Below are 19,501 nucleotides of genomic sequence, written 5' to 3' on the forward strand. Positions count from 1 at the left end.
ACTGGGGAAGCTTAGCACAAGAGGAATTTTCCTAATCTGCTTTAAGGAGAGGATTTTTTTTTAGTGACAACATGGCCGCTGCTATATGCCTGTGTTTCTCTGCACTAAGTCTGTTTGCTTTTTGTTTTCTGTTTAGTTTGGTTCTCTGGGGGGGATTAATTGTTTTTTGCTTTTTTGCTTTCATGGTAGGCACACTTTATTATCTGATTTTACGGCTACCGTTGCCGTTTTCTTTGGGGACGCTTTTGTGTTTGTTTTGGGGGCCATCTTCAGTGAATCCTCTTTAGTGACATATAACCTTTTGGGCTTTCTACTCTGCACTGCACTAAGAGCTACCTTATGAGCTGCAAGACTATCAGCCCAGATTTTCAGCAAGTGAAGACTACAGGAGAATCTGTCTGCTGCAAATACACTGATGTCTCAGCTCAACTACTCCTTAAACCACGAACAGGTAATTTGGGATGGATGGAGCTAAATCATCAATTACATCTTTTCACAAGGACACACTCCAGGAGCATGAACCAAACTGCTCAAGACAACAGTGGATCAGGATTTTTTCCAGAGGAAGAAAGCACTACCAAGAATCCAAAGGTTTTCTCATTTGACTCCCATTCCACCAGCAACTATCACGAGCTGTTATTTCAAGTGTTCACCTCTCTAAGCAATAAGGCTTTCACCACTGAAAAAGAATTAGCACCTTTATGCTACGCAGTGAAAATATTCACTTTAATTTTAACTTTCATATTACACATACGTAATGAGATGGACGTTGGAAATAAACCAGTTGATGAATCTCCACCATTAATACTCCAATTATGGGACAGTGTCAAGTCTCTCCTGCTCATCTTACAGAGATGATGATGCAAGCTTTATAAACTGAGACAGGAATATCTCAGCTCTTCTAGCACTGACTGCTGACAGTGGTGCTAATGCATCAGCATTTTGTATTTAAATTGTATGTACTTTCACCAAAGTTCTACTTTGTCCATCAGCTGGGGGCAAAGGGAGTCTCTCTATCTGGCTATTCTGTGAGTATTAGATTGTTATTATGTCGTGTGCATCGGAAGGTAACCTTCCACATCCAAAAATCAATTTCTTGTAAAATTATGCCATTGGTTGGCAGGTTTTCACACTTTTGTCCTCTGCAATGTTTTTCTCTCTTGAAAGTTCAAATTATGTTTAGCAAGTGTTCTTATTCAATATTTTGCTGTCAGTGGAATTTTAATTTCTTTCCTGCAACCAGGAGTAACTGTTGTAATCCCAGTGGCATATTGGCTGCCCTTACAAATTGCAGTCAAGTTTTAACCCATTGTTTCAAGATTGTCCTTGAGGAATGGCATAACTGGCATTATTTCTCAGTTTATTCTCACACTGCCTGCAAACCAGGCCATGGTTAAACTACTGAGAGTGATCAGGTAAGGACAGGAAACAAATCTCAGGTCAGTAGCTAGCCACATGCACAGCTACAAGTCCATTACCAGCCTTATTTACATTATATTCATTAACAGCCGCCTGAATTCATCTGATGTTGAGAGCTGACTTCTATTTCTATTCGTTCTGAGGCTGGAATTTCATCAAATTTGCAGCTACATCTTTAGTCATTCAAACCAAAGTAGTACAAATGCATTCTTACCTGTCTCAAAACCAGGAGATCTTATTCTCTTTAGTAATGTTAGCACTTTTCTTCTAATGGTAGTATTACTGTTGTCATTTTCTTGTTGAGCTACTGTGCATTGTCCCCTGATATTTCTATTTTGTATATAGCCAATCTTGTAGACTTAGGTGTCTTGCATGACAAATTATCTACTTTTTACCTGACACTCATATTTTTAGTTTCAGAATTTCATAAGCTGATTTCTATGTTATGATTTTGTATTTCCACAAGATGACTCATATAGCTATTACACCAGTTCTTTAAGGAATTATGATTCACATTCTGATATCTCTTACACAATTTACCATGTGTCAAAATAAATAGTAGAACAATCCTTTTCAATGCAAAAGAATATCTGCATGGATATTGCACGAATCTTTATCAACTGAAATACTATTTGAAGATTCCATTCCAAAGCAATTACCACTCGTGCAGAAGAAAGCAGCTGATGAAACAGGGGGCAGAAAAGATCAGTACTTAATGCATTATCACATCCCAGTAATGCTAATCTAGGTGTAAGATTAATTTGGACTTCAAACATATTAAAGCAGCAAAATAAGATTTGCTTCCAGAAATGTTCAAAAGACAGTATATTCATATGACTAGATTCAACACTTACTACAATCTTTTATCCATAATTGGCATTTGAAACCAACTCTTTCAATTTATAATTTATCTTGGAAGTTTTGTAAAAGACAATACAAACAGATGGTGTATGGGTGTATTTACAAGACCCAAACATGGATTTTAACATGAGAAATAAAATGTAACCATTACCTGGATCCATTCTCTGATGGGCAATTTAAAACAAGGAATGTATTTCCAAAGCAATCCCTCCAGTATTTCTCTTATATAGACTTAGAAATTATTTAGGTGTAGCATTTTGGCTTATTTCCATCTTTGATTTTTCTGTTCTTTTTAATTCTAAAGTTTTTCCCCAAGAACTTGACAGCTACTTGATTATTCAGTTATAAAAATATTTGGGTTTGGTTGCCTGATCTTAGCTGTTGTATTATTTCTAAAGTATTCTTTTTTTAAAGCACTACAATTCAATAACCCAACAGCTTATTTCACAGTGCTAGTGGGGAATAACCTTTAAGTATCTCACTGCTGCTAAATCAGCTAACTGATTTTAAGTTTGCTTCTTTTCATTTTGGTTTCACTGGCTTTGATTTCTGCTCAATTTATGAAGACAAAAACTGCTTAACAGATTCTGACAGGTATCTTTTTTTGGGGAGGGGGGGATTTCAAATTGCTCAGTTTACCTACCACTGGCCCAAGAACTCATTTCAGTCTAAAAAGAATTAGTGTTTTACATAAAGTTTCAGATGTGAAGGCACTGCAAGACTCTGGTCTCCAGTGCCCTCTGAGTTCTCACAGTTCCTACAGCCTGCCTCACAGCCTTCATTGTTCATCTTCCTGCCTCCTTAATCCCCTGTCACTTAACAGTGCTCTCATCCCACCTGGATAGTACTGAAACACAGGTTCGAAAAAATACTTCCTTTTTTTTTAATGCTACATATATTAGAAGACCAAAGTCTTGTTCACTGTACTCCATTTTAAAGTCACATAAGCCAAAATGTAGGGCAAAATATTTTGCTAATGTTTTGCTTGGTTTTGGTTTATCTTCTGCTAGCCAAAGTAGAAAAACATTTGAAAACTCAAAGCACAAAGTAAAGTACTGATACTTGGGGGAAGGGAGGGGACATCATTCTGTTCCTAGTTGTCCTTGGTTTAACATTTCAACATTCATCAGTCACATATTACTTCATTTTTTAATTAAATCAGGTATCCTCTGAATTTGATTTAAAATCCTAACCTTTAAAAACTAATATGTTCAAATGCAATGAATGTTTATCTCTTCCTTACTGCTCTCTCAGCTGTCTTTCATGATCTTTAGAGTTACTTTGACTCCGTTGTCAACATTTTCCAAGAGCAACTCTTTAAAATGCCCTCCATTTGGAAAAATCTTTACTCCATTCAAGGAATTAAGCACAGCCTTTTGCTGCAACTGTAAATATCTTTACAGATATTTTTATACTTTGCATCCTTTTTCATTTCTGTTTCAATGTGTTTTTCTGGCTGCTATGAAGCATTTTTGGACTATGCAAATTAGCAACAGCACAAATGCCAAATTCAAGGGTGGGGGGGCAGGGAGGGGGGAAAAAAGAGGAGTAATTATTTAACAGTAAAGTGGATGCTATTTGAAACAGATTTTTTAAAAATAAACAAATATATGTGTTTGCATGGTTGAAAAACTGAGATAGAGTGCAGAAAGAAGAAAATTTTAAGTTGGGCATGTTGAGTAAAAGCCTTTTAGCATTGTTTACATTATTCCAAAACAATGTGCTTCAAACTGATTTTTATCCAGAACACCAACTATCAGTCACTATCTGATACACTAATAAAAGAATTTTATTCTGTTTTTGTCATTTTTATGATTGACATGCATCCAAGACTAGCAGTGGAGAAGACAATGTGGGACATGGCTAACACTTCAGAAAGAATCCTCATTCATTTGAAGTTACAGAAGGCTTTTTTTGCCACCTGTATTTGTGTAGCGTAACAGTCCCTAAACCTGCTTGTTACATTAAACAAGAATTTCAATTTTTTGAGAGTTCTAAGAGAACTGACTTAGTATCTCAAACTGAGTGCTTGCAGCTTTCACATATAATTTGGGTCACCCATCCTTCCCCATCCTATCAACAACTTGTTCCACACAAGACTGTAAATGTATAGCAGTCATTGGTTTATGGAAACAAACAGCATTCGTTTCTTCTTTTTGATTAAATAAACAAAAGCCAAAGCATTAAAACATGTAGCAAAGACCCAAAAGCTCAGCCCACATAAAGTTAGTCTAGATTTGTTCTTACAGCTAAAGACTTTGCTAAGTTTGTTTGGGTTTTTTTGTTAGTTTAGGGGATAGTTTTTGTTGGGGTTTTTTTTGTTTGTTTGGGTTTTGTTTGGTTGTGGATGTTTTTGGGTTGGGGATTTTTTTTCAGAAGATACCAAACACCAAAAGGAATTATTTTAATGCTTTCTCAAATCTGCCTCCTAAGAGTTTAGAAGCACTAATATTCTTCATCAAGAATACCTGGGGAGAAATTAAGTTGGCTAGCTGGAGAAAAAAACTGCAACCATTTCATTTAGAACATCACTTTTCCCCTCACGTGGCCAGGTTTGCTTTGCACAATGCACCCTGCTGCCATTAATTTAGCAGTCCTCTAATCAAGCTCACTTCCTGAAAGTAGAGAATATTGAAGTGACTGTTGTCAAAATCCAAAGTTTTCTGAAAACAGAAGAAACTTCAGTATGAAGCCTTCCATGTCCCATTATATAACATGTACAGACCTGCAATGCTGTTTGGCTTCACCTATTTGCTCTGGAATAACAAAGGGAGCTAAAACCCTATTGTGAGAAGGCTTTCATTTTCCTACAATGGGGAATTTTCAAAGTTCAAAAATTAAAATAATAATAATAATAATAATAATAATAATAATAATTTCTTTAAATACTTTGACCTGATACCAATGACCAGTGCATAAAGAGACCGAAAGCAGACTTGTAGAGCTTTCAAGAACGCAAAACGCCAATACCATTCTGCTTTGCTTAAAATATCAATGTCTATATTAAGAGTATTTAAAATAATTTTATTTCAGGAAAAAACTAGGTCACCTGAAGATTAAGGAATAAATTAATGAAAGCCATACACCAACACCTGAAACAGTAAGAAAACCTTGTTTCTGGTTGAGGGTGAAGTTAGTGAAACTCTTTGTTTGGCAGATGATATAATGCTAACAGACACAAGCAAGGAATGGAAATTGCTTCATCCAGCAATTCACTTAGTAAAGATCAAGAGAACTACTGCCTTTCAAAAAGGAGGTACATGCCATGCAGTAACTGGACTAACTTTGTCTGAAGTTACTGCAACTTTTCTTCAAATGCTATTTTGTTTGATTTTTTTTTTCCAAACAGGAAAAAAAGTTCTCTTGTGGCACATAAATGCTACACAAAGATGATGTTCTTTGTGCAGGGCAAGCTCAACTCAAACCCCCCTATTTCCACTGCCATCAATTTTACACAAGTTACTGAGGGCTAGGTTTCAAGAAATTGTTCTTTATCAAAAATGTGAGTAAATACACGGGAAATTGGCAGTTCCAAGCAACAAGACATGAAGTACCTCTCACTTCCCCGTTTAGATGTGTAACTGGATTTTTTACCTGGCTACAGCTGCCTCCCCATCACTATCAAAAAGAAGGAATTATTTTGCAGTGCCATTTTTAGGAAACTTGTTTCACCAAGATTACTGCAATCCATACAATCAGGCAAGGTACAAGCTATTTCTCTTGATTCACTGTAAATCAATATTATGTTTCCAGCACCACACAACTAAAGTACGTCTGTTGCATCTGCTATCGACAGCTGTATGTAAGGGCATGGGTTTCCTTTAGTATTTCATTCTTATCAGTCCCAGTGGTACCACATTGCATTCTATGTTACATTATGCCTTAACAAAAATGATTTTACTACATCACTCCATCATCTGTCTAAACTTAATCAAGCACAACATTGCTTTCTGAAAGTCTACAGTAGCCTCATATCCCTTGGGGGCCTTCTTCATGGTGGCCACTTTGGAAGAAAAATATCAGCTCAGTACTGTCAAACTATCAAAATTTACAAGCAGTCACGAGCACACAGCAAAACTGTCCTCAATCATACAGTTGTTTAAAAAAAAATCTTTAATATTATTCTGTTTCAATACAACTAGTTTGGTGTTTCGTTAATCAACGTTTTGAGACACAAAGTACGATGGAAATGCCAGGTTTAAATTTGGCCCACAGAGTTTCAAGGCAAAGCCTTTCAGTATCACAGTATCACCAAGGTTGGAAGAGACCTCACAGATCATCAAGTCCAACCCTTTAGAATCATAGAATCATAGAATCAACCAGGCTGGAAGAGACCTCCAAGATCATCCAGTCCAACCTATCACCCAGCCCTAACCAATCAACTAGACCATGGCACTAAGTGCCTCATCCAGTCTTTTCTTGAAGACCCCCAGGGACGGTGCCTCCACCACCTCCCTGGGCAGTCCATTCCAATGGGAAATCACTCTCTCTGTGAAGAACTTCTTCCTAATATCCAGACAAAAGATAATCTAGGGGGGAAAAAAAGGCAGTAAATGCTTGGAGACCATTAGAGAGAATAAAGTGTCAGCCCCACAGCGTTTGTAACCTTCATACCAATCTGAAAAGTAGAATCACTCATGTCCCCTCTTTAATCTCCTTGGTTTGCTTTACTTTTTTTTGCCTTTACCTTACCATAAGCCATTCCCCAGGCCTTTAAATATATCTTCATTGTTTACTTTAAGATACTAATCTCCCACCGTTTAGCCCCCACAGGGGGATTTCTGTTCTGTTCAGTACATTCTTCCACCTTGAGACCAAACTGTTCACTACAATTATGAAAAACAAAGCTAAACTACCCCTGTTTCCATAGGGAAGGAGATCACTACCTACATCCAAAACCAGGAAACAGTGTAATGTTGAAAGTACTTAGTGACAGTCTGAGGGACACACATTTGCTGGGAAGGAGATGACTTGTTCTATTTCAAACCAGTGTAGCCTAGAGTCATTACCAGCGTGTACAAGCCACAGCTCACAGAGCAAATGGAGCGGAAAGGACCTTACTCACGGACTGCACTAACCTACCCCCAACAACATCTGATATCATTTCATTTTGTTGGCTGCCAATACAAGTGACAGTTATTAGCCTATGCTGATGTAAAACAAGTGATAAATGTCAAAGTCAATTAATATTTTCATATTTTGATGAAAGTAGTTTAAAAGTAATTATGTCAAGTTAAAGTTGTTTAAGTTGTGCTATACAACAGGCAGTAATTGTATGCATCCTCATTCCAAACATGATTTTGTCACACTAATATCCAAGAGCATTTTGGATAAAGAAACCTTTGGCTACAAAAGCATGTGTTGTGCTAAAATAATCCCATTTCAAAGGAGTGCTGCCATTAGCAAAACAAGTCATTTCTAGGTTTGACCAAAGACAGGTATAAACAAAGTTGAACTACTTTCCTATCTAGAGAATCACTTGTTTATATTCATAGACAAAGCAATGCTGGCTTCCAGGCTCTGATTATAATGACATATAAATATGTATCTCTCACTTTCAAAGAGAAACAAGAAGACAATACCATAAATGCAATAGTTTAAGAAAGAAATTCATTTAAAAGACACAAAGGATTATGTCAGGCTGTCCTACATAGAAAGCAGAAGAATTAAACACTTTATTCACTGTATTATGAAAAGCCTGCAGTAAAATACTTCATCCAAATGCCTGCAGCAGACAGCACATCAGGATGCACGTGAAAGAGGACCTTACTATACCTTCAGACACATCAATACAATTGATATGGACAAACAGTTATGGATAGTAACACAACGTTAAATAACAAAATCTGAAACAATCTAATACTTTTAATTAGCTAGCATTCAAAAAGAGAAGCCTCAAAGTTTAGTCATATAGAAGCATTTATGTAAAATGCCATGTATTATTTATTTATGTTTTAGAATACAGTAACTGAATTCAAATTGAAATTAGCTTTCCACTATTGAATAAGACTAGCAAATTCAAGTGCATAGTTGCATGACCTACTAGTCCTTTTTTCCAGCTCAATCACAAAAATACAAAATGTTAACTTGTAATACATTTTCCAAATAGAGATCATACACCAAGTTTAAGGAATTCTGCTCTGCATTATTTACAGTATATGTACAATGTTTTCCAAAGAGATGAGTACAGTAAAAATGCATATTCCTAAGTGTACCTAGCTGCATTACACCCAGTCAGTAAACCACTTCCATGTCACCTGAATTTCCTGTATTTCCAGATGCTGGTAGTTTTTTACTTGTTTATTTCAAATGTGCTACTGACAGTCATGCCAGAAGCTCATGGTCCTACTTTGCTCAGCACTTCTCAGGCCACACCTGAAAAAGTTTTTGTTGATTTTTTGGTTTTTTTTGCAAGTGGGACCAAAAAAGTGGACAGATTGGAAAGGACCCAGAGAAAGGCCACAAAGATGATCAAAAGACTAGGAAACCTGCTGTATGAGGGAAGGCTGAGAGAACTGGATTTGTTTAGTCATATGAAAAAAAAAAGGAGGGGGAATATCATATCACCAGGTTCCAATACTTAAAAAGGTGGCTACAAAGAAGATGGAGATTCACTTTTCAGATGGAAAAGACAATGAGTAATAGGTACAAGCTGCTCCTGGGGAGATTTCAATTATACACAAGGGGAAAAAAAAATCACAACAAGGACAACCAGCCATCAGAATAATCTCCCCAGGGAAGTAGTGGAGTTCCCAGCACTGGACATTTTTAAAGTAAAGCAGGACAGAGTGCTGGGATACCTTATCGTGTGTGTGCTTTTGCCAAGTATAGAATCACAGAATCAATCAGGTTGGAAGAGACCTCCAAGATCATCCAGTCCAACCTATCCCCCAGCCCTATCCAGTCAACTAGACCATGGCACTAAGTGCCTCATCCAGTCTTTTTTTGAACACCTCCAGGGACGGCAACTCAACCACCTCCCTGGGCAGCCCATTCCAATGGCAAATCACTCTCTCTGGGAAGAACTTCCTCCTAACATCCAGCCCTTCAAGCTTGGCATTCTATGACTCTCAAGGTATACTACTTAACCGGCATGATAATTAAGAAAAAAAAATTTATTAAGTGAAAACAAACTTTCAGATCACAAAATTTTAGCAAGTCTACCAAAGCCAACTCCAATTCTTCAGTTCCTGAAAGAGTATGTAAACTTGGAACAGTTTGTTCCTCTGAGAAAAAGGACTGCTACAGTATGCTGAGAGATTTGAAACCTCAGAATATATTCACACAGTTGAATACAAACTACAGGAATACCTGAACTGTCTCGTGTGTTAAGAGAGAAATAGCTGCCATTTGTGTACTGCTCTGGTGGGCAAAAAGGCTCTGACTGCTCACATAGCTGCTGAATAAAATAACCCAGATACCTGCATCACACTGCTGTTGCCAAGTACACATATCAAAAGTCTATGGTATTCAACTCTTAAAAATAAACCTCATCTGAACATTTAGTATCATACACTTCAGAGAATAACACAAAACCACAACAGACATTTTGCAGTCTTTTTGGTAGCTAAAAAAATACTTCATACTTTTTAATAACAGCCTCTAGAAATCCAACATCAACCAACCTTGAAAAGCCAGAAATGATAAAATCCTGTACCTTCCAGGAAGTCCCACAAATAGTTATGGCATGGGTAAAGCAATTTAATACAAAGTAAAAGAGAACAACTGTTAAATCCTATAGGAAATACTGTTACATATTCACAACTGACTTGAATTTTTAGTCATTTACAGGTGCTACACTTGACTGATAGCCAGCTCTCACAAATATTCAGAATGCAAAGATACTTCATATTTATCCCCTGAAAATAAGAGGACTACCTGACCCAAATCAATACTGATAGCTTTTCAGAATTAGATTTCCACTTTGCATGCTTTAATTAGGTTTCCTTTTACAAACCCCCCCTGTCTTTCAATGTATTAGAGAAAAATGAAGAGGCAACCACAATCAGCAGAACTGACAGGAAAATAAAAAAGTGCTCCAACCAATTTCAACTTCTAGGCTGATGACATAAGCCTAGAGGCAAAATGCATGCTGCCTCACTGCAGGACATTTCTTCTCATTAGAGAGGTAAGTGGGTCTGTGTAAGCAGTGAAGACTATTAAAGATAAGCAGATTAAACATTCGTCTTGCAGCACAGTAGCAGCACGTTATGTTGCTAGGCTGGAGAACTAGCTTTTTCTTTTAAGATTCGGGCTTTCTAGCACAAAGCATGTACAAGATGAAGTAATATAGAAACAAGGGAAGCACCCCAAGTGGCTAATGGTGGGGAAAAGAAACAAAAGCCACTTTTTACTCAGCAACCCCTGCAACTAACTACCAGCAGCAGTAAAGACTGTTCATTGTGCCCTCCTGGAAACAAGCAAGTCTGTCAAGCAGGGATTTTCAAGCCAATGAAATGTATGGAAAAATATATTACTGTTTATCTTTGGGAAGAACCCCTTTGTCCAGTATCTACTTAAACTGAGACGCACACACATACAACCACTCTTTCATGCAGGCATCTGCTAAGAAAACCTTTCTTCCTGAAGTGGCAGAATTAATTACTGGCATTTTTATCTTTTCTCACAGGCTGAAAATAAAAAGTTTTTAGTTCAGCTATACAAGCATTCACAAAGTCCTCACTGACAAACTGAAAGCACTTATTTAAGCATAACTATAGCAAATTATCAGAACGATTTAACAATACCCTGAAGACAGCAGCTAAATGCTATCTTTTATGCCTGAGCAAACCATTTAACCTTTTATCCTTGTCCGTATTTCAAGGACTTTTTCCTCTGACAAGATTCCACATTTTTCCCTTGGTATATTTTCTGTCTTCAAAGTAATGCCAGAAGCATATGCTTTCCAAACTCAGTTCCATTTCCTCCTCTCTTGTACTGTGGACCACTAGGACTAATTCTGAAAAATCAAACCAGGGTAGAAGCTCACATGCCAGGCAGGTATCCACCAAAAATCAACCTCTCTGTGCATGAATCCTCAGCCCTGCAGTGAGGTGTAGTATACTCATATACACATCGTACAATCCATTTTCCTATGTTAGAATGTGTGCCCATCCAAGCACAAGATTGCAAGAGACTCACATAATCAAAACTTCACAATAGCTTTCCACGGACCGAGTTGAGTCAAACAAGTTTCTTACGACTGATCTAGTTAATGAATTCCAGCAACCATTCAACTGTAGTCAATGTTCCACAATCCTTCTCCCTACTGAAGTCCTGTCAGACACTGCAACTGAGCAAAAGGCAATGCACTCTGTCCAGAGAGTTTAAAGAGGTGTGCAGAGTAACTAAAAGTTTACAGACACACAGCTAAGAGTAGCCCTATAACACTTTTTTTGTAGAAAGCAACACACACACTAGCTGCAGGCTATGTTTGTAAGCAGCTCCCTAGCACACAAAAGATGTCTTCAGCAATTATGAAAGACTCTATTAATGAAACAAAATTGAAGAGACCCTGAAAATTGACATGCGTTAAGTCATGTCCAAAGATGTCCCAAAAAAGACTTGAATTGTATGGAAACTGTATGGAGAAGGCACAGTAAGCTTTCTCTTGTGAAATACACTGAGTTGCTGTAACCACTGGTTCCCCGATTCCCTCTGCTCATAAAACAAAAAAGTGATCAGTCCTTTGGGTAAGATAAATAAACTCAAAAACAACTTCACCAAATTTTCTGAGATTATATTCTCCATGCCCTGTTCCCCAACTCTGGGAGGAAACTGTAAGATTTATATCTAGAATTAAGAAATCATTCTACTGGTTGTTGAGGAGTATCTGAAATTTGGAATATCACAATCTCCATTACTTATCTTACTTGTTAGCATTTTGGGGATAGAAACTTTAATTTCTTGCATGTGTGAGAAGAGTAAAAGCTTAGATACAGCAGCTGCTACAATGCAAAAAAAACCCAAACATATTTTTAGTGCAAGATGAAGTTCAAAATATAAACTCATCTTCAGAAAGACTCACTGGGTACCACTACTTTCAGTCTGTACAAAAATATCATCAACAACAAATGATACATGTGTATAGGGAACAATAACAAACCTAGGTAGTCTCATAATGTTTGTGGCTAGTAACACAACATATTTTATATCAGAACAAGTAACTACAAAGACACAGATCTCTGCCCAGTGCAGCAGAAGCAGCTCCACCCCCTGCAGTAGCACTTATCCCTGGGCAATATGTCAGTGTTCCAAGTTTATTATCTGAAATGAAAGCCTAGAAATTAAAAGAATATTCTGTTATTAAAAGCACTCATACTACAAGTGTGCATATACATATACACACACACAGAAGTATACATACAGACAAATTCCAGTTTGTCCTTACATGTATTTCCATTTGTAGACCAAATCTGTGACACCAAACAGATGCTACAAAACCAGACTGAACAAGTGAGGAAGGTGATATAGACAAACCATGCGCCAATACATTTACTTGGCCTGCAACCACAATCCCTGTTCCTTTAGGTTATCTGCTTGCACTACTACCTGGCTATTCACTACAAAGGTCACAGCAGAAGAAAGTTCCTAGAGAAGAAAGAAACTATCACAACAGTGGTATCAAGTATATTTCAGCTAATTAACAGAAGAAGGACAAGGAAAAACTAGCTTGCATTTGTTAAAGAACATGAAGAGCTAGTGATGATGAATGGTTTATTTAACAAGGAAATAAAGAACAGGTTTTGGTAAGAGTAAACCTCTTGTGAGAGATGAGCACAAGGAAAACTGGAAGTCATGCAACCCAGGTGACCATTCCTTGAATGACCTCTGAAAAGGTGACCACTGAAAATGCATACACCTGTATGTACGTGCCTTATTTATACATTCTTACCTGAGTGCATACAGACACAACAATACATATATACAGTAATTACTCAAGACTCAAGACCAAATTCCACCACACTACACAGTTAAATCTGGGAAATGCATTCTCAGTCTCAGAATGTTTTTTGCTGACACTTGTAGAACATTTGGGCTCTTCCAACCTCCCTTTCTTTTCCAGTAGTCCCCTGAAGTATCGTCATGAAAACCACTCCCCCACACATCAGATACAAGCTCCAGAGAAACTCTGGGTTCATGGAAACTCTGACCAACCAGCATATTGGGCTTAATTTTTTTTTATTATCTGTGGTCAGAAACAATTTTCTTGGTTGTGCATTTTCAGCTACCAGGTACATTAAAAAAAAAAATCCAGTTTATCCAGAAGCAATCCTAAGTATATTCCTATATATGCAATACAAAAATTAAAACCAGCTAATTTTATAAGCAAATGCACTACCATAACACCATGTTATATGCAGCACATTGTCTGAAGGTATTTCAGTGATATTAATAGTCTAGCAAAAAGAAATATCAAAATATACACCAGATACTAAAGGTGAGAAATAGACAATAGTCAGTTAATTCAGTAATAATTCTGTAATTGCCTTAAAGCATCCACAAGGTATGAATGGTACTATCTTAATGAGGTACATTTATTTTCCTCAAAGGAAGTTAAATTAACCATGCCTGTCCTATTGTTTACTAAGCAATGTTCATGGTCTGTAAACAATTACTTATGCTTGCAAGTATGTAATAGGCTATATCCCATTACGATGAAAGAGAGATGGGGAGGAGGGGGGGGAAGAAAAAAAATCCCAGTATAGACTATGGTGCTTTCAAGGAGAAAAAAAAAAAAAAAATCTATTCCACACCCAGTTCACACAAGATTTTGGAGCTCACTCACTTCCAGGTGTTTTACTTGGTAAGAATCAGCTCAGTTGTCACACATCACTGACACTAATACGGATTACCGTATTATTTGCTATACTACTGCAATTGAATACAACTTCCACAGCACCACTGCAAAAAATACAACTCCACCAGCAGATTCAAGTTCAAAACAAATTGCAGGAGTATTTATTTCAACTTCATGATGGTTGTTGAAAATAAAATGTAAGTATTATTTGCATCGTAGAATTGCATTCTGTGCATTTGAAGCAGTAAAGAAGCATAGCTCTAAAATAAATGAGAATATTCACTCTGCTTTGACATGTAATCTCTAAATAATGTTCAACTAAAATGGCTTCTCTAAGGCAACTCTGCTCGCCTTAGACTGTTTTTTATAAGGATCTGTAAAACTGAAGTTTAAAAAACAGAGTAAACTTATAGTTCAGATTTCACTTCTTGCCTTAAGGACATTCCCAAGACTATCGGATATAAATGACGAAATTAACACACTGGATTTTATTGCTTTATGAAAAAATCCTACTTTTAAATTAATAAAATATACACTAGGTAAAACCAGAAAAAAAAAAAAAAAACAAATTCCAGCATCACTGTTATATACTCAACCAACCTCATTTAATTCAAAAGACTGAGTACTTTTATGAGATTGTCGACATTGCAAGGAGGAAAAAAAAAGTAGACTGAAGTTACACTTACCTGCAGCCCTCTTCTTCGAAGAATACTTGAATCATCCATATTTCAACTCTGCTGATCACAAAATCCTGCTAAAGCTCGCTTGCTTCTGGCTAGCTTTGCTCTCTAACTGTTAAAGAAGTCCATTATTTTCAAACTTTTCCCCCACTCCCACCCCCCCTTCATCCACTCACTAAAAATAGGAGCTAGTCTTTCACTTGCCTGTCATGAAGAACTGCAGCCACGGTCTCTGACTATCTGCACAGAATTTTGCCTGCCTCTTTAGTGGCAGATTTAGCAGGTCACACTGCAAAAAAATCTGCTCTACGTTCCTAAATCTTTTCAAGGTTGGATGTCTCATTCCCCTCATATACACAACTGTCTAGAAATACTAATAATCCATAACTCCATGTAAGGCCAAAGAGTGGAATTTAGTTCAGGTCCCACACACGCATATTTGTGCTTTATTTCAATTTACTTGAGCTGTTATAAGGGATCAGTAAACTACAACAGCTGCCTTCATTTACTGTTTATAATAAGCTCACAAAATCCAGGTCACATTTCCTTTAAAAAACACAGTCACTCTAACTAAAAAAAAATCAATTCTGTGGGCACACAGGAGACAGTGCTATTCCAAATACGGAAAATCCTCACTAGGAAAAAGATTCCCCCCCCCCTCCAAATTTTAAAAAATTCCTTTACTCCTTTGTATGACACAAAGCAAATGTCAGATTCTTCAGATACTCTCACACATTCTTTTGTTTCTGCTATCTCTGAGCTATGCTGGTCTTCTCCTATGCAGCAGACACGGCACATTCTTTAGTTCATTGCTGAGATCTTGCGCCTCTTACATGCTGAAGGGTCTGGAACACATGTTGCAAGTCCTGAACATTTAAGAATTCATTCATCTATTCATCACTGACAGAGCTGTCTTAAGAAGCCCTTCCCTCATCGTCATCCATGGCAAAAAGGGGAAAAAAAAAAAAAAAGGAGGCAGTACAGTTCAGCTGAGGCTTTTTGGCTTTTTCCTGCAGCTTCTTTTCAGGTTACCTTCAGACAGACAACTCCAGCAAGGTCAAAAAAGGCTTTACCTTTTTATGTACATTATCCCAAACCCATTTTAAAATATGACCACACAGCCTGTTTGAAAAATAAACAAAGATGATGCTTCCAGTTTTAGCAAACGCCGTTTCTACCGAATACCACTGCTACAAAAATTAAAATCTAGGTATGCTCATTCCAGTATGATTCAAATTAGTGAGCACATAAGGAGCCTTTCTCCTACACGTGCCCTTTCCGTATTAGAAAGGCAAAAGAGGAAGTATTGCAAATATAATGAACACCACTGCAGCAACGACCTTCAATTTTTTTAGCAGAAAGCTAAAGCAACAGATTTCATCGCCTGATAAAGCTTAGGAAGAGCCTATTTATAACTCCTGAATATAAATGCTCTGTTTAAATAAGAACCTAAGTTCAAACTCTGAAGAATTCCGCGAGATACATAAAATAAACTTCATCAAGAGCTGTGTTTATGAGGGGATTTCAGCCAGACATCCTGAAGTGTGCAAATGCAACAACGAGAGCCCAGACCATAGGCTGCCTACCACAGCTTGATGAAGTGTTCCTGTTCCCACAGTTATGACAGCTGCAAACCGAAAAAAAAAGTCTCAATGCAAGTGCACAGGTTGATGGTGTTTAAAGGAATATGTATTTACATGGAAATCTTGAGCTGATCTTCATGCTAAGTGACCGAGTCACATGAGCTAAATACATCATTGTAAAGTCAGCTGAAAGCAGATACAACTCAATCCCATTCACCAGGCTTTTTCTGATCCTCTGCGGAGCGAGTGTGGTCTTTTATTGTGAGCAGCTAATAAATCCTCATCTTGCCGATACCTCCTTCCATCTGCCGTTTTAAACAACTGAATGCTGAATTAGGTCTGCAGAGTCTTTGTGAGCTCCCCAACAGGGCAAGCAGCCACACAGAGGCTGAGCAGGCAGCTCATTTGCATGGAGTATACTGTACCATACAAAAACAGCGCCCTAGTAAAAACAACTCAATGAGCCACTTGATTTTAAAGGAACAGCATCTTCCTTTCCAAATATAATTGGAAAACATCAAACCATGCACAAAACTCTGCATGAGAACCTAAGAATACATCACCAAGGAGAACAGCAGTATAAAAACACAGATAAAGCTCTGTAAAAAGCAGACTGAAACATAACATTATCGTATTTCTTCACTATGATATCTGTGAAGGATTTCAGTATTGCCTCCTGCATTCTGTCACCAAATAAGCTTCCTCAATCTATGCAAAACTGTAACTTCGTTCACCAGGTATCAGTGTCAAACAAATTCTATTTTTACTTTTAAAATCCCATAGAAACAAAACATGCATACTCAGACACATTACATGCATTTTGCAGCTTATTTTAGCCTAAAGTAGATTTTAGGGATGTTTATATTAGCACATGCACTAGCTGCATCAATGATCTTACCTCTTCTCACTAAGGACACCAGCATTATACACATACTTTGCAAAAGGAATCTTACCAGTTACACAATACGTTCACACTCTATTTTCCTCCTAAATCAGCAAATAGATGAGGTTTAAGCATGCTGACAGTAGCATATAGCCCCACTTATTTCTGTAATGTAAATTAAAACATTCTCATTAGCACATACACATCTAGTCCTTCCTGGATTATTTACCTTAATATTCAGACACTGCCAACTCTCAAAATGTCTTCACAAGTGTCTTATAATTGATTGGGGCTGGCATGAGTCTCAAAATACCACAAGAATCATCTGTTCTTTTCCAAATTTCAAGCTTTCTTGGGGAGAATGCTTTCAAATTGGCTGCCTGCCACACTTACCCAGTTTCTGGGGTATAGAAGCCAATCAAGGCTGCTGCAAAAAAGCAGGCATGGTTTTTCTTATAGCTTCTCTCTCTCCTTCTCTTCTTCAGAGTAAATATTTCTTTATTTAACCATCAGATCAAATCCACCACCAAAAAAAGATTCCAAATGCAGTGACTACCTTTTCTTCCCTCTTAACACTCGCATTCTCCCTTTTTTTTTTTTCCTTTGACAGAATCTACCCCAGAAAAGCAATGATTAAGGAGAGTGGGAGAGAATACCTAGTACCAAACTGGGGAAAGCAAAGGACAAATGGAATTTTAAAGCAACTCTCTGACATGGAGTTTTTTCTAACAAAGAGTACCTTTAGGAAATTATCCATCATTTCATCAAGAGATTTACACCATCCTTAGATATTCATTTTAATAACTTAAAAGGTCTGCAGGTAACTCTTCAATGAAAGATCAGAATGTATTTGTATAAGACATTTCACTAAGAGATATATTGCTGAAATACCCTACATTTAATTTTATCCACTATATAAAAAAGTAATTTTAAAACAGATTTCTTACTTTTCAATTGCAAGCAGCATTTAGAAAAGATCTAATAAAATATCTGCTATCACAAGAAAAATCAAAATATGGATACCACGTTATATTTGAATCTTTTAAGCATTACAGTAGCATATAATAATTGAAAATGTTAATAATTATAATATCTAGCTTACCACTCAATGTTATAAAAAACATAGGAAGGGAAGTAAAAAGAGGGAATTCAAAGTTTGTTCATCAGTAACATCTGTAAGCTCCTAACTCAGTTCTTTACTCCATCAAATTAACAGGCCTCGAAAAAATTTTGCTTTGCCCTGCAGCAGTAAGAAAAAGAAAAAGAGCAGAGTGCTATTGGCATTGTTTGAACATAATCCAACCAATTTGACTGAAGTTCTCCCTCTAAAAAAGCTATTCAGTCTTGGTTTGAAGACATCAAGAAATGGAAAGAGGTGAGCTTCCAGTAAAGATGTTCCTGCGATGCTTAGTCTGCTAAGTAGGGAAGGATAGCTCATCAGCTTGCCAATACTGGGATGAATTAAATGGGGCTAAGAGTAATTTCTGAAGAAAATAAAGGAGGTGCTGCTTTACACAACAGCTACATTTGGCTATTTCTTGCTGTAAAAGGCTGGGTGGGGATGGGAAATCACCAGTGTAACTAAAAGCCTTTGGACAAATTCATTCATTGAAGAATCTGCCAAGAACTCTTAAAAGGAGAAAACACAATGAAGACAACCCAGAGTCACAAACAGCTGCAAGTGGTCTGGGAAGAGACTCTGCTTTAGACACCTGCTGTAAGCTGCTATTAGAGACAAGCTCACTCAGAATAATCACTTCATGTTTTTATTTAGGTAGCCAGCACAAAGGTAGTGTCAGGATTTAGTGGTATTGCCTCTACACAGGATACTGATGAGATCATGATGGAAAATCATGTCTGTTACTTATATTTCAAGCTGAGTATTATCGAAATAAAAAAATCCAAGAGAAACATTTTCAGGGAAGAAAAGAAAATCAGAGTTGAAAGACTTCTGGAACTCAAGCTGTTTTATTTATCACAGGAAAGACCACAAGTATGACAAGATATTCAAGAACATTAAGAAGAGGACCTGGAATTTTATTCCTTACACACTGTAGACAGCAACCAACCCTACCTGTCAGGAAAGTTCTGCACTTGGATTTCAGCCAGCATTTCAATTCTGTTGATAAGAAGCCTGTCCTCATCCATGCTGATTCAGACCTCATTCCATTGCCTGCCACCAAAATCTATTACTTCTCTGTCTTGCGGAAGAAAAATCTGAGAGATTTGAACAGTTCCAATAACTGTCAAAAGAAAACTGCATTTTTCCATCCAC

The 19,501-nt window shown here is 37.2% G+C and overlaps 1 protein-coding gene across 8 annotated transcripts in view; it reads right to left on the reverse strand.

The window, feature by feature from the left end:
- MAST2 (microtubule associated serine/threonine kinase 2) overlaps positions 1 to 19,501 on the reverse strand; it is a 193,575-nt gene that overhangs the window by 126,606 nt on the left and 47,468 nt on the right. The window contains exon 1 of one of the 8 annotated variants that reach the window (XM_064147651.1): positions 14,767 to 14,841. The exons of the other annotated variants lie outside the window; for them this stretch is intronic. Within the exon in view, the coding sequence (XP_064003721.1) occupies positions 14,767 to 14,805 (39 nt within the window). The 5' untranslated portion in view covers positions 14,806 to 14,841. Of the gene's footprint in view, positions 1 to 14,766; positions 14,842 to 19,501 lie in introns of those variants that run through there. 8 annotated transcript variants of the gene reach the window in all.

This window comes from Pogoniulus pusillus, chromosome 8 (assembly GCF_015220805.1).
Source record: "Pogoniulus pusillus isolate bPogPus1 chromosome 8, bPogPus1.pri, whole genome shotgun sequence".
In the NCBI taxonomy this organism is placed as follows: domain Eukaryota; kingdom Metazoa; phylum Chordata; class Aves; order Piciformes; family Lybiidae; genus Pogoniulus; species Pogoniulus pusillus.